The following is a 15293-nucleotide window of genomic DNA, read 5'->3' as shown; positions in this document are numbered from 1 at the left end:
GCCTGAACACAACTCAAATTTTTTTTTTCTTTTTTTGAGACAGGGTCTCACTCTGCTGCCCAGGCTGGAATGCCATGGCACAATGACACCTAACAGCAATGTGGACCTCCTGGGCTCAAGCGATCTTCCCACCTCAGCCCCTACCCCAGTAGCTGGGACTACAGGCACTGGCTAATTTTTTTGTAAAGATGGGGTTTCAGCATATTGCCCAGGTTAGTCTCAAACTCCTGAGCTCAAGCAATCTTCTGCCTCAGCCTCTTAAGTAGCTGGGACTACAGTTGTGCAACACCATGTCTGGCTGATTTTGTTTATTTTTTGTAGAGATGAGGTCTCCCTATTGCTCAGGCTGGTCTCAAATTCCTTGACTCAAGCGATCTGCCCTCCTCGGCCTCCCAAAGTGTTGGGATTATAGGTGTGAGCCACGGTGTGGCCAACTCCAGGTAATTTCTTACAGTAGCTTCACTTATCTTGACCTTCAAGTTCCTTTTGCCTAAAATACATTGTTTTCACTGTATTTTACATCATCCTGCTATTTACTTTAGGTTTTTTTTTTTTTTGAGAGACAGTGTCTCCCTCTGTTGTCCAGGCTGGAGTACAGTGGCATGATGATGGCTCACTGCAACCTCTGCCTCCCAGGTTCCAGCGATTCTCCTGCCTCAGCCACCCCAGTAGCTGGGATTACAGTTGTGCACCACCACAGCTGGCTAATTTTTTTTTAAGTTTAGTAGAGAAGGGGTTTCACCATGTTGGCCAGGCTGCCCTCAAACTCCAGGACTCAAGCAATCCACCCACCTCGGCCTCCCAAAGTGCTGGGATTATAGGCGTAAACCACCACACCTGGCCCATCCTATTTACAATTTAAAATATCAAATTCCCTCTGGTTGTGGTAGCTCACGCCTGTAATCCCAGCACTCTGGGAGGCGGAGATGGCAGGATTGCTTGAGTCCCAGGAGTTCAAGACCAGCCTGAACCACACAGCAATAACCTGTCTCTTCTAAAAAAAATTAGCCAGGTGTGGTGGCACGCGCCTGTAGTCTCAGATACTTGGGAGACTGAGGTGGGAGGATCGCTTGAGCCCAGGAGGCTGATGTTGCAATGAGATCAGGCCACTGCACTCCAGCCTGAGCGACAGATTGAGACCCCATCTCAAAAAAATAAATAAAATAAATATAAAATTCACAACAAAGCCACAAGATATGAGAAAGCAAAAATAAAACCAAAATCCCCAATAGCATTAATAGAAAAAGAGCTCCTAATTTTTTCAAATCGGATGTTTCTAATTTCTGCAGAAAACGGAGGTGGGTAAAGGTGTTCTGAATGACTGAGCCAGACACATTTACTAGATCACAATCTCCTACTGTGTGTGTGTATATATATATATATATATATATATATATATATATATATATATACACACATATATATATATATATATAACCAATATATTACCAACTTGTTAATGGTTTAGCCCCATGAACAAGTATTAACTCTTATAAGGCACTCCTTATTCCCAGGACTCAAGTTACTTTATTTCACAACTTACCATGTTCAGTTTCACCATATAGGAAAATGTTTTCTTTTAAAGTCACACACGGCCGGGCGCGGTGGCTCACGCCTGTAGTCCTGCCTCGGGAGGCCGAGGCGGGCGGATCACTTGAGGTCAGGAGATCCAGACCATCCTGGCTAACACGGTGAAACCCCGTCTCTACTAAAAATACAAAAAATTAGCCAGGCGTGGTGGCGGGCCCCTGTAGTCCCAGCTACTCGGGAGGCTGAGGCAGGAGAATGGCTTGAACCCGGGAGGCGGAGCTTGCAGTGAGCCGAGATCGCGCCACTGCACTCCAGCCTGGGCGACAGAGCGAGACTGTCTCAAAAAAAAAAAAAAAAAAGAAAAAAGAAAAAGTCACATACAAATTTCAATGAGCATAAGATAAAGTATTTGATAAATAAAGTCAGCTAGGTTAGATTTTTCCCAGTGGAAGTTTAGTGTAAAACCTATGCAACTGGGGACAGAGAAACCTCCAATGTGTGAGACTGAAGGGGTCTCAGATGCGAAATTACTGAGTAGAGTCCCATGGTCTTGGAAACCTCGGTGGTGTCTTCCAAACTGTGTAACTCAATCGCTAGGGACAAACCTGTAGCCTGACAAATTTAGGTTTATTGACTGAATACAATGAAGGACAAGCACATCAGAGAAGTGTGAAGCAACTCATGTAACAGAAAAAATTACAGAATTTTGGAGAAGGGTAGAACTAAGATAAATGAAGCAGTATCTTGATAGACTATAAGCACAGAACTGTGTTAAAGGGATCAATATCAGGTCTGGACTGCAGAGTGGAACTAGGGAAAGAAGTTAGGGTAGATGCAGAATTTTGTGTTTAACAACCCCTTATCCAAAGCTCTGAAGTTGTAAATCAAAGCTAGTTCTCTGTGTCAAAATGACTTAGATCTTCCTGACAAAAGTGTGACGTCCATTTTTACTCACAGAATTCCAAACAGTAAAGTTTCTGATAGTCTCTGATTTTACAGAACCAAGTTTCTCTGTAAGAGAGCAGTAGTCACTCAAGGAAGAGGGGTTGTTAAGAATCTCTAGAGCTGCAGCAAGTCCTTGGAAGACAAGCAGCTGTATGTTATCCCAGTGTAGGAGATAGCAGCATGGACTTTTACTCTTTCATTGGAGCTAATATTTAGTTTCTTGAGTAGTTCATTTTCTAAGTCATTTTATTGTGACCTAGAACACTCCAACCAAAGGTAGCTGGAAAGGAAATCTCCCTGAAGATCGCCTTGCTTAGCACAGAACTGAACAGATACACAATTCAAATAGTAACACCTAAGAAGCACCTGAAAACTGCAATACCTAGTTGAAACACTTTTAAGCAGCCTGTGATCTCTTCATCTAAAGTGTTTCAAAGACCTATAATTAAGACCATTTAAATAGTAGTTATTTTAAAACATGGCAATATAACTGTATAACGATTAGTTTCACTTCCTAGAATCTAGACAGCAATAATTTTTTCCCAACGAAATAAAGGGGCGCCCAGTTTGACCGAAGTGGTCTTGTGCTAAAAAATAAAAGGTTTCGTCCTGGGGCCGGACGCGGTGGCTCACGCCTGTAATCCCAGCACTTTGGGAGGCCGAGGTGGGCGGATCACAAGGTCAGGGGATCGAGATCATCCTGGCCAACACGGTGAAACCCCGTCTCTACTAAAAATACTAAAAAATTAGCCGGGCGTGGTGGCAGGCGCCTGTAGTCCCAGCTACTCGGGAGGCTGAGGCAGGAGAATGGCGTGAACCCGGGAGGCGGAGCTTGCAGTGAGCCGAGATCGCACCACTGCACTCCAGCCTGGACGACAGAGCGAGACTCCGTCTCAAAAAATAAATAAATAAATATAAAGAAATAAATAAATAAAAGGTTTCCTCCTATTGTCCACAACATGTGAGTCTCCTAAGTGCAGTCTCCAGTCTCAACAATCCAAAAAGCTACTTCTGAATTTAGAGTAATATGGTCACATTCCTTTTACAGCTAGGAATTGTTTTAAAAATGCAAATTTAACACTTTTCAGCATGCTCAATACTTTTTAAGTTCAAAGTTTGTAAAGTAACCCATTTGGCTATGCAGACTGTAAATCATACAACTCTAGAGGGACAACGTTCACGTAGAATGCGTAGGCGCAGTATCCCAGAGTTACACAGTATAGTGACTGTTACATTTTTGGGAAAAAACAGGCCAAAAAAACCCCAAAAAGCAAAAACCTTTATTCGAAATTAGCTTTCTTTCTTAACTAACGGTGTTTTTTGGGCTGGAGGAAGCCAGTGAGAAAAAGTTTTGAAAATTGTAAAATGCTTTGTGACTGCAAGATACTATTACTCCAATGGAGTTCAACATCTCCACTATATAAACCCAGAAGAGGCTGAAATCCGTTTCCTGATACCCAGGGCTTCTTTTGTTGTGCCAGGATTCTCTCTCCCCAATAATTAATCACTAATCGACTTAAAACACTAAAAACTCAACCACTTAACCTATTTGTAACCTCAGTCAAGTTAATCATTTCCTTCTAATTTTAATGCATTAAGTTTTACAATAGGCGTTAAACCTTTTTCAAATGCAATGGTTTTTCCTTTAGTCTTTTAATATGTTGACTCACAGAAAGATTGTTTTGTTCTTGGGACAAACCCTACTTGATCACATATATTTTTAATACAGTTCTCACTTAACGTCACTGATAGGCTCTTGGAAAGTGGGGCCTTAAGCGAAATGTTGCAGTAGACCTTTCTCATCAACCTTGTAACACAACATTATTAAAAAACCTGCTTACGGTATATCATTTTGCTTAAAGTTAGAAGTTTCCAAGAGTCTACTGATGACAGTGAGTTAGTGTACTCATTGGTTTCAGTTAGCTAATTGTCTGTTTAGCATTTTTGCATCCATATTTTTATGTAAAATGAGCCCCTCATTCCCTTTTTGTCCTTTAGGTGGCTTTGGAATCACCTAGTCAAGGGGAAACGCCCTCATATTTTGAAATGTATAAACTTAAAACAATGCCACCTAACATTTTCTCGGCAAAGGCTCACACTAAATACTCCACTGGTTTTTCCTCCTGTCAGGTGTATCTCCCCTTAATCTCTCCACATTTTCTCCTCTTCCTCCCTAGAAAATTAGGCCTCCCCACAAAAGTTCTATTATGAACTGTAACTTGCTCCAAAGAAGACAAAATGTGCTAACACCGTGACAAAGTGTACCCTGTGACAATGTCACATTGAAAAGATCACGAACTGGCTTTGGATTGTTCACAGTAGGATTCAAATTCCTGCTTCATCTTTTAATAGTTAGGTGAACTGTGTAGTTACTTTTTTTATCCTAACCCCAGGCCTAACATATGAAATGAGGATAACATATGCCTTGAAGAGTTGTGCATGATTTTGAAATATGTGTAAAGTACCTGGTGGAATTATTTGGCATCTAAGAGTTGCTCAGTAATTGCTAATTCTACTAAGTGAGGAAGTGATTTTTTTTCAGCTCATGCTGTTAAATGTCCTCAATCCACCAACCCACAATTTAGAAATCCAAAAAGTTCTGAAAATTAAGTATTTTCATAACTTACATGGTGGCAAAATATGATGACCTAAATGTGAGGCCTTTCATATCTCAGTGTGAAAATTCCTAAGTTCACTAGAGTTTTTTTTTGAGATGGAGTTTCGCCCTTGTCGCCCAGGCTCCAGTGCAATGGCGCGGTCTCGGCTCACTGCAACCTCCGCCTCCTGGGTTCAAGCGATTCTCGTGCCTCAGCCTCCTAAGTAGCTGAGATTATAGGCATGCGCCACCACGCCTGGCTAATTTTGTATTTTCAGTAGAGACGGGGTTTCTCCATGTTGGTCAGGCTGGTCTTGAACTCCCGACCTTAGGTGATCTGCCCGCCTCAGCCTCCCAAAGTGCTGGGATTACAGGCATGAGCCACCGCGCCTGGCCCTCACGAGAGATATTAATGTGATTGTTTACAGGAGTACTACCCTAAACTAGTGATGGCACATTACTATACAGTACATGCATCCTGTTACCTTTTGGGAATTCCACATTTTTCAAAAATTTTAAACCACATATGGCCCCAATGGTTTCAAACTAGGAATGTGGACTTCTAATACACTCTCTGTAAAATCAAATACTGTATATACAAATAGTAAAAAGGACAATGACTAAGATTTATGCAGTCTAAATCCAGCCTTGATATTATCTCTACACTAACTCCTTGGGTTCAAAGTCATCACTGGTAAACTGAAGGAATGGGACTTAAGTTCTTTCTAGCTCATTTTTTTAATTTAGTACTTTTAACTATCTCTCTCAGCCTGGGCAACATGGTGAAACCCTGTCTACAAAAAATTAGCCAGGCGTGGTGGGCCACACCTATAGTCCCAGCTACCTGAAAGGCTGAGGTGGGAGGATCACCTGAGCCTGAAAGGTTGAGGATGCAGTGAGCCTGTGATCGCACCAGTGCACTCCCGCCTGGGTGACAGTGAGACCCTGTCTCCAAAAAAAAAAAAAAAAAAAGTATCTCTGAAAATTATTTTAAATATTGAGTTGAGCAAAAATGCTAAGTTAAACATTTTGGCTGTTTTTCCTAAAATGTTTTAAACAGAGAGCTAAAAATCAATGTATATGGAATGTAGTCACCATTGAGGAGATATTAAAAAAACCTGACCATCTTCACACTGAATACTAGGCAAGAAAGATTAGTACCATGGAAAAAAATGCTAGTTTTGTATTCAGATCTGAGCTCAAACCTTAGCTCTGCTATCATAGCTCTGTAACTGTAACATATTCTTTAAGCTTGTTTTGTCATGTTACATGGTGATAAAGAAAAATACTTGTTACAGGGTTGTAATAAGGATAAAACAAAGTGAAAACCTCTAGCACAGTTCCTGACTGCATTTTTTCTCAATGTTTGTTGAAAATGAAAACATTTTAAACGTTTAAAATGAACATTTTAAACACTGTAATTTTCAGGTAATTAATTACATGTATGTTGAGCAAAAGTGAATACTTTTCTTACAAAAGTAACTTTCCGGCCGGGCGCGGTAGCTCACGCCTGTAATCCCAGCACTTTGGGAGGCTGAGGCGGGTGGATCGCCTGAGGTCAGGAGTTCGAGACCAGCCTGGCCAAAATGGTGAAACCCTGTCTCTACTAAAAATACAAAAGTTAGCTGGGTGTGGTAGTGGGCACCTGTAATCCCAGCTACTCTGAGGCTGAGGCAGGAGAATTAATCACTTGAACCCCAGAGGTGGAGGTTGCAGTGAGCCGAGATTGCACCATTGCACTCCCGCCTGGGCAACAAGAGGGAAATCCCATCTCAAATAAATAAATAACTCCCCCATTATTCAGGCATTGTAAATTATGTATCTTTGATTGCATGTCTTTGAAGGAATTATGTCTTTTTAGAGGAAAGTGACAGGTAATTTAAAAAAGTATAGATCCAAGGTTAATAAACTCACTTCTCTCTCTCTGTCACACACACACACACACACACACTAGAGAATAAGAGAATGAGCCAGTCTCATCTACAACCATATTAAACTTGTGTCTTCATGTGCACATTTGGTAACAAATTTTGAACTACCTTGAATTTTCAAGTTTCTAGTTTTTCTCTTTAGCTGAGGACTTCTTGAAACCAATTGTTCTGGGGGAGAGAATATTTTTAGAATCCAGGCATGGCCCAAACAATTCTCTTTGAAAAGAAAGCAAACTGGAAACCTGGGAAAGCCGTTAATTCTCAACATTACTTATAAACATGACAAACAATAAAATAAATTCTATAACAACTTGTAAGAGCTTATGTTTTCACATCTAAATTTTCAATGGTAAGGTTCCTTACAATCTCAAGTGTTAAACAAAAGGTATCAAGCACACTTAGGTTACAAGGAGAAGCAAAAAGATTGGTTTGAGCAACCTGGATCACTTTCAATAAGGGAGGAGGATCTCTGGAGAGTGTAACAAAGCTGAATTTCAAGAAATCTGGTTTCTAGTTTGGGCAAGTCAGTAAACTGAGCTTTCTTTCTCACCTGTTACAAGTAATGGCATTTTCCTTCCTTCCTCACAAAGTTGACTCATGAAAGCACTTAAAAAAGTTAAAAATGTTACATACTATGTTCTTTAATCAGCACTAATAACATTAATATTGATCGGGCAGAAGGTACAGCGATCATGCGGGTGGGGACCAGAATTGGGAATTGGGAAATCTAGGTTCTCGGCCCAACATTTGCACCTGCTAGTTCGTGATGCAAGGCACCTCACTTATCCAGGTCCCCATTAAACTAGGTTTAATAAAGTGAGTTTGCCTAAACCTCTTCCTAGCTCCAAGGCTAATTTTAGGCTATTAATTTGAATCCAAGGCCTAAAATATTTGAGCTCTCATTTAACAGTCAGCCACTGCAAAGGGTAAAGACAGCAATCTTGTATGAACAAAGTTAAACATAACGTGCTAGACACAGGTCTATGCAAAACCATGCAGTAGCCAATAGGTCCACCATACCACCCTTCATTTGGAAATTGATGCTAAGGTGCCATAGGTACATTTCCAAATGCTCTTAAAATGTTTAGGTTCATATTAAAATAAAAATGGATATTTATGGTAAAATGAGAACCAGAAAAACTGCAAAATTATACACAGGCCTAAGGGCAGAAATACCCCAAAAGACGACACAGTGACAATATTTTCCAACTTGTACTTTTTTGTTTTTAAAACAAGGCCGATGATTCTGAAATCAGGTCAATGTCTATCACTTTTTTTGCCGATGTTAAATGCACTAAGGGAATATAGATTCTTCAATTATACTTTGAAACAACAGCATTTCCCTAAGTCAGGACTTTTTTATTGCAAAATTTAACAAACCACCAAACTCAAGTTTAATTATTTCTGCTTTATTATTGGTCATGAATAAAGACTTCTTTTAAAAAATAATTACAAAGAATTTATGACTAAAATATACTCGGTAACCAACTTGCTCTGAAATTAATAATTTGAAAATGGCAAAAAAAAAAAAAAAAAAAGCCCACAACATATTAACTTCACTCTTCAATTAGGGGCAATAAACAAGGTCAAAATTAGTTTAAACAACATACTGAGTAATAAAAAAGTTGTGCAGAAGTCCCAATGCCTCCAAAAAACTGATAGAATGTGCTTAATATATATATCCCCACATGGTAACATAAAAAATCCAAGTTTTCCAGTAAAAATGTTCTGTTCATGTTCCAACACCTAAATCTGGGAAAACAAATTCAGGCAGATGAGATAAGAACGTCACCACAATAAAATAAAGTCATCAAAACTTAGTGAACTAAAATTTAAAAGATAGAGGAATTATTTTTCCTAATTTGACCACACAGTAATTACTTCCAGAAGACAAAAGATCCAATCCAGGTAAAATAAATCTTTATTTTATTATTTTACCTGATCCTAAAGAAAATATTCTACGTGAGTTGATGGATACATCGGTCAAGTTTTATGCCAAAAAAATTACGCAAACTATACTCTGAAAGAGCTATCCAGACTCCTTGCCAAAAGGCCAGCATAACTTTCAGAGTAGAGATCGTGAGTTACCACAGATGCTGATTGAAACAGAGCTAACAGCAGCTCTTTCTCCTCATTCCCACCCCGTGTGTAGGAGTACGCAGTCCCATACCACCACCAGTTGGAGGATGATCTAGTCTGGAGACAGAACGGTGTAGAACAAAACCCTTGCCAGGGTCCCAAACCTCTCTTTAGAACTCTAATTAAAGATACTTCCGTTTCCCACACAACTTGGAATGAAGGGGAAGCAACGACTGTTAAAACATTTAAAAACTACGCCTTTATCTATTTATTTAGAAAACACACTATGCAAAGAAGCCAATTCCTTACATTAAAAATATTTATTTGCAACAGCTCTCCTTTTTAAGGCCTCAACAGATTGGACTAAACCACACCCCTCCATAAATGGCACATTCCATACAATAGCCTGGAGGATGGCATAGGACGATTCCACCGACAGCTGGGGGAATAGCAAACTTGTTGAAATTCCGAGAATGAAGTCTGATGGTTACCCGAACCTAGCCCTTTTATTACTAAAGTCACTCGGGGACAAGAGGGTTACAAAAATATCCCGAGACGCGTACGCGGGTGAGAGTGGAACGAGAACCACACGGGATTTGGGCCGTGCTGTTAACCCGCACCTCCCTGAGTACGGACATTTCCCCGAGGAAGGACATTTCTAGTCGGAGAGAAAGAGCGAACTTTGGGGTTAACTCTCTCAAAACTCTGAGGTGGGGAGAGAGGCAGCAGCCCATTATTTTCCAGGATCCAGTCCCGAACTCTCACTTTTGCCCGGGGGGGAAAAAAACGGGTCCCGCCCACGCTCGGCCCGATCCGGGAGGCGGGGCCTGCAGCGACCCCGAAGGACAGAGGCGGGGCCGGTTGGCAGTGCTGCCCCTCCCCCTTTGCCAGGAACACCCCCGTCCGCTAGAGAGAGGGCTCAGGGCCCCCACCCCCGCGCCAGTCGCGGGGGGAAGGGGCAATACGGGTGCCTCCGCCCCTCCTCGCTGAAGGTGGGGAGTGGAGCTCGAGTCCGCCTGCCTCCCCGCGCTGGCTCCAAGGGGACGGCCCCGAGGAGGTGGGGCCTCTTGGGGGCGCTGACTTCACACCCCTCCCCCTCCGGCCGCTGGCGGTTCAGGGACACCCCGCCCGCTCTAGTGCGGTGGGTGGGGGAGGCAGCTGAGCAGACCGGAGCCCTGCAGCGGCGCGGGGCGGGGAGGGGCGCGCGCACGGGCGCGCAGCCACCACCCCCGCGCGCCAGCAGGGCCCCCCACGCTCAAGGGTGCGCGCGGGCCCCGAAAGGGAGGAGGCCGCGCGTGGCACCGGGGATGGCGGACTCTAGCCTTCTGTCCCCCACTCTTTTCACCACTCGCCCCCAGCCCCCTCCAACCCGCTCCAGGCCTCAGACTCCGCACTGACCTGACAGGCCGCGACATGTTCGCTGTCGAAACAGGACCGAGTCGAGAAGCCAAAGACCAGGACCCCCCCCACCCCGCGCGCTCGGCGCCCCACCCCCCCCGAACTTCAGCCGATGGGACCGCTGCTGCCGAACCCCGAGCTGCTGGCTTCTCAAACTCCGCTGCTCTTTGGTTCAGGGCTCCTGGAACAGACGAGCCCCCCGCTCCCCCGTCTCTTCAAAATGGATGAATCAAACCAGCCGAAAATGCGCCAAAGCCGCCGTGCAACCAAACCCACTAGGGTTTGTGCGCTCCTCCCCAACACGCCTGCTCATTGGAGACTTGTGCCAGATGCGCCCAGATCATTAGTGCGTTTGAATCATCACGTCTTCCAGGCCCCGCCCTGCTCTCTGATAGGCTCCACCTTCACCGTGAGGTCCTGTTAGTCAAGATGCTCTGAGAGTGCACGGCCGCAAAACAAAAATGGTCGCTGCTTAGCCCGCCCCCTGGTTTCCACTCCAGAGTTGCAGATTCGTCTGGGGTCGTACCTTAGAAAGACTAGAAAAAAAGATTTATGTAGGGTTCAGCGTTGCTCAGTGTTAGTTTAATGGTGTTTCATCTCGTCTGCCTTGATCACCTTGAAAATCCTCTAATAGCAAAACCCGTGGGAGAGGCAGCAGATTCGTCACTGAGGGGCTGCTACAGAATTGGAGGGAAATTCCTTAGGTTCAAAAAATTTGACCTTAAACCTACAAGCCCCTTACCCTGGCTTCGGCATTAACCCTCAAGGACCTAATCAGGCTGCTGGAGTAGAGAGGCAGGATCATAATCAAGGAATATCTTCACCCCCAATTTCCATTCTCCATTCTGGACCTTGAGATCCACTTCAGGGTCATTAAAGTCCCAGTCTGGTACATTACTATTTTAAGAAAAGAGTCAGGTGTACAATAACTAAGAGCATGAGCTCAGGGGCCACAAGGTATTTCAGGTGGAATCCCAGGTCCACTACTTAATAGTGGTATAACTTTCCTTCTCTGTGCCTCAGTTTTCTCATCTGTAAAATGGGAAACAAGGGTACCTAACTGCATAGGCTTATTAGTATTAAATGAGTTGATATATCTATCAAAAGCCTTTAGGATAGTCTCTGGCTCACAGTAAGTGCTACGTAAGTGTTAAATCCAAGTTTTAAAAGATGATTCCATCCCTGGGTAGAGATGGGTGGAGCTGGCTCAAGACCCTATGAATTCTATTGATTTACCCTTGCACTTCGAAGAGTCTTTGTTTTGTTTTTGAAAAACAAAACAAAAACTCTTCGAAGTCATATAACTGAAAGTAACGCACATCATTTCACTTAAATCCGTGAGCATTTGTTGGATGCCTAATACTCTCAAAGGCAGAGCTCAGGATTCCTATGTGAATGGCTAAGGCTGAGTCTGCTATCGAAAACAGACGTCAATCCCTGTCACAGTCAAAGCGATCACTTTTGTTTGGTGGCTGTGCGCTCTCAGAGCATCTTGACTAACAGGACCCCACGGTGAAGGTGGAGCCTATCAGAGAGTAGGGTGGGGCCTGGAAGACGTGATGATTCAAACGGACTAATGATCTGGGCGCATCTGGCAGAAGTCTCCAATGAGCAGTCAGTTAATAACCAATTGAAGATACACTTTCCAAACAACAACAAAAAACACCACATCTGCCTCCTGAAAGTCTCCCTTTGTAAAATCTGGCTTCCCAAAAAGAAGAGAATAGCACAGTCCACCAGTGAAGCATTAAACAAATTAATATCTTTTGTCTCTTCCATGTCATTCCACCCTCTGTCCCTCTTATTTTTATTTTTAATTTTTATTTTTTCGAGACGGAGTCTCACTCACTATGCTCCCCAAGCTGGATTGCAGTGGCACGATCTCTGCACACTGAAACTTCCACCACCCAGGTTCAAGCGATTCTCCTGCCTCAGCCTCCCAAGTAGCTGGGATTACAGGCATGCGCCACCATGCCCAGCTAATTTTGGTATTTTTTTGTGGAGACGGGGTTTCACCATGTTGGCCAGGCTGGTCTTGAACTCTTGACCTCAAGTGATCTGCCTGCCTTGGCCTCCCAAAGTGCTGGCATTACAGGAGTGAGCCACCGCACCCGTCCCCCGCAATTTTTTTAAATTGTGGTAAAAAAAAAAATACATAACATAAATGTACCACTTTAACTGTCTCTAAGTGTACAGTTAAGTGGCGTTAAGTACATTCACATTGTTATGCAACCATCACCACGATTCAACACCAGAACTTTCTCATTTTCCCAAACTGAAACTCTGTGCCCATTAAACACTAACTCCCCACTTTCCCCCTTCCCCACAGCCGCTGGCAACCACCATTTTACTTTCTGTCTGTATGAACCTGACTGCTCTAGGAATCTCATGTTAGTGTAATCATACAGTATTTGTCCTTTTGTGACTGGCTTATTTCACTTAGCATAATGGCATCCAGGTTTATCCATGTTGTAGCAAGTGTCAAAATTTCCTTTTTCTTAAAGGCCAAAGAATATTCCATTGTATGTATATACCACATTTTGTTTATCCACTCATCCATCAATGGACAGTTGGGTTGCTTCCACCTTATGGCTATTGTGAATGATGTTGCTGGGCAAGTGGGAGTACAAATATGTTTGAGTACCTGCTTTCCTTTCTGGATATATACCCAGAAATGGAATTGCTAGATCATACAGCTATTCTGTTTAATTTTTTGAAGAATTGCCATATGGATTCTCCATCAGCTGTATCATTTTACACTCCTACCAGCAATGCGCAAGTGTTCCAATTTCCCCATGTCCTTGCCAACAGTATGTTTTTTACAATAGCCATCCTGATGAGTGTCCATATACGGTTTTTTTTTTTGTTTTTTTTTTTTTTTGAGACGGAGTCTCGCTCTGTTGCCCAGGCTGGAGTGCAGTGGTGCGATCTCTGCTCACTGCAAACTCCACCTCCCGGGTTCACGCCATTCTCCTGCCTCAGCCTCCCAAGTAGCTGAGACTACAGGTGCCCGCCACCACGCCTGGCTAATTTTTGTATTTTTAGTAGAGACGGAGTTTCATTACGTTGGCCAGGCTGGTCTCAAACTCCTGACCTCAGGTGATCCACCCGCCTCGGCCTCCCAAAGTGCTGGGATTACAGGCATGAGCCACCACGCCCAACCTTTTTTTTTTTTTCTTTTTAGATAGAGTCTAGCCCTGTCACCTGGTCTGCAGTGGCACGATCTTGGCTCACTGCAGCCTCTACCTCCCGGGTTCAAGCAATTCTCCTGCCTTAGCCTCAGAGTAGCTGGGATTACAGGCATGCGCCACCACACCTGGCTTTTTGTATTTTTAGTAGAGACGTGGTTTCACTATGTTTGCCAGGCTGGTCTCGAACTCCTGACCTCAAGTGATCCACCCACCTCAGCCTCCCAAAGTGCTGGGATTACAGGCGTGAGCCACTGCGCCCGGCTCCATATATGTTTTGACTAAGTGTATTACCATCCCCACTATTGTCAGAATGCCAGGGCAGAAACTTGGGTGGCAGAGTGATCACCAAGTGGCTTTGGTGGAGGCTCTTTTATTAGGCCAAATTGTTATTATTTTAGTAAACATCATTAGTTGGTATTGTGAGATGGGGCAGAGGAATTCTTGTTACTCATTTATTAGGTAGTGAACAGAAATGACCATAGTCAACATTTGCAGGCAGGTGGAAAGTTCAGAATAGGTCTTCAGGGTGTTGGCCTGATAGTGTAGTGCAAGGCCAGTATACAAATGGCCACTGAGTGAAGACTCTCCTCCTTCCAAGTTCAGCCTCATATCCTACCTTTCTCTTCACTGCAGCTTCAGCTAACATCTTCCTTCCATTTGCTCATTTATTCACTTAGTATTTCAATCAACATCATCTCTCAGGGAAGAAATAACTTAAGCCTTGAACTTTGAGTTTACTTTTTAGTGGACAAGTACAGAACTATGGCCAGTAGTGCCAAAAGAACGTAGAATGCAGTCTCCAAGGTCAGTTCCCTCTAACCTGTACCCCAGTGATCTGCCCTGTGTACCTGTTTTAACCACAATCAGTTTGCTGGAAACTGAAGAAGGACACTGATCATAGGATAGGTCAGGTTTTAGAAGCACTATCTGATAACCCTGAAGGGACAATATGTGTAATAAAACTAGGAGAAACTATGAAAACAGAAAAGCCTCAGGAGACAGAAAAGGCAGAATTATTCCTTTTCCCTGGAAATGAAATCTCATGGCCTTTTAAACACAGTGCTTAATTTTCCCCTGTGATTTTTAGTTATGTTTTGAGAAGTACCATTTTCCTTCTCCTTCACATATGTTAGACAGTAAGAACTGGCAGTGCTGGGATGGTAAGACTGATGGGTTTTCCATACACCCAACAAAAACCCATTTCCATCAAGGGCTATACTATGGCAGCTGAGAGCTTCATAAAAATTTTTCAGCATTGTGTGCTGGGCACTTCCAGTTCTGTGAACTCATGAAAGTCAACCAACCAGGTCTAAAGACAGAGACTGCTTCCACTGAGCACAGGACCACAGAAGGGTACCACTCTTTGGAGATGCTGCCAGGAAGTTAAAGAAACCTCCGACTCTTTTTTTTTTTTTAATTTTTTATTTTTAAATCTTCTACCTCCAACCTGCTGGCTCTCTCTGTACTACCACTCTAGAAGACAGGATGGGATAGAAGAACTGTGTGTATTAGGTCTATCTCTCTACAGCCCCAGAGACTGAGTAGCCTGCTTGGAGATAGATCCGTGATTAGAGGAATTTTTCCCTTGTCTTCTTTTTCTCAAGTGTGTCTTTCTTTGCTCCA

General features: G+C 43.3%; 1 protein-coding gene across 2 annotated transcripts in view; it reads right to left on the bottom strand.

The window, feature by feature from the left end:
• The window catches only part of NUCKS1 (nuclear casein kinase and cyclin dependent kinase substrate 1), a 32993-nt gene extending 22174 nt beyond the window's left edge, over positions 1 to 10819 (bottom strand). The window contains exon 1 of one of the 2 annotated variants that reach the window (XM_031014208.3): positions 10480 to 10819. In XM_031014208.3, coding sequence (XP_030870068.1) covers positions 10480 to 10496 — 17 coding nt within the window. In that variant the 5' untranslated portion in view covers positions 10497 to 10819. The remainder of the gene's footprint in view (positions 1 to 10479) is intronic. The other variant, XM_031014210.3, reaches the window with a different exon arrangement.
• Between the last annotated feature and the right edge of the window lie 4474 nt (positions 10820 to 15293).

Source organism: Gorilla gorilla, chromosome 1 (genome assembly GCF_029281585.2).
Source record: "Gorilla gorilla gorilla isolate KB3781 chromosome 1, NHGRI_mGorGor1-v2.1_pri, whole genome shotgun sequence".
NCBI lineage: Eukaryota > Metazoa > Chordata > Mammalia > Primates > Hominidae > Gorilla > Gorilla gorilla.
Note: the sequence above shows the minus strand (reverse complement) of the source record. Positions and strands in the feature narration are given on the sequence as shown.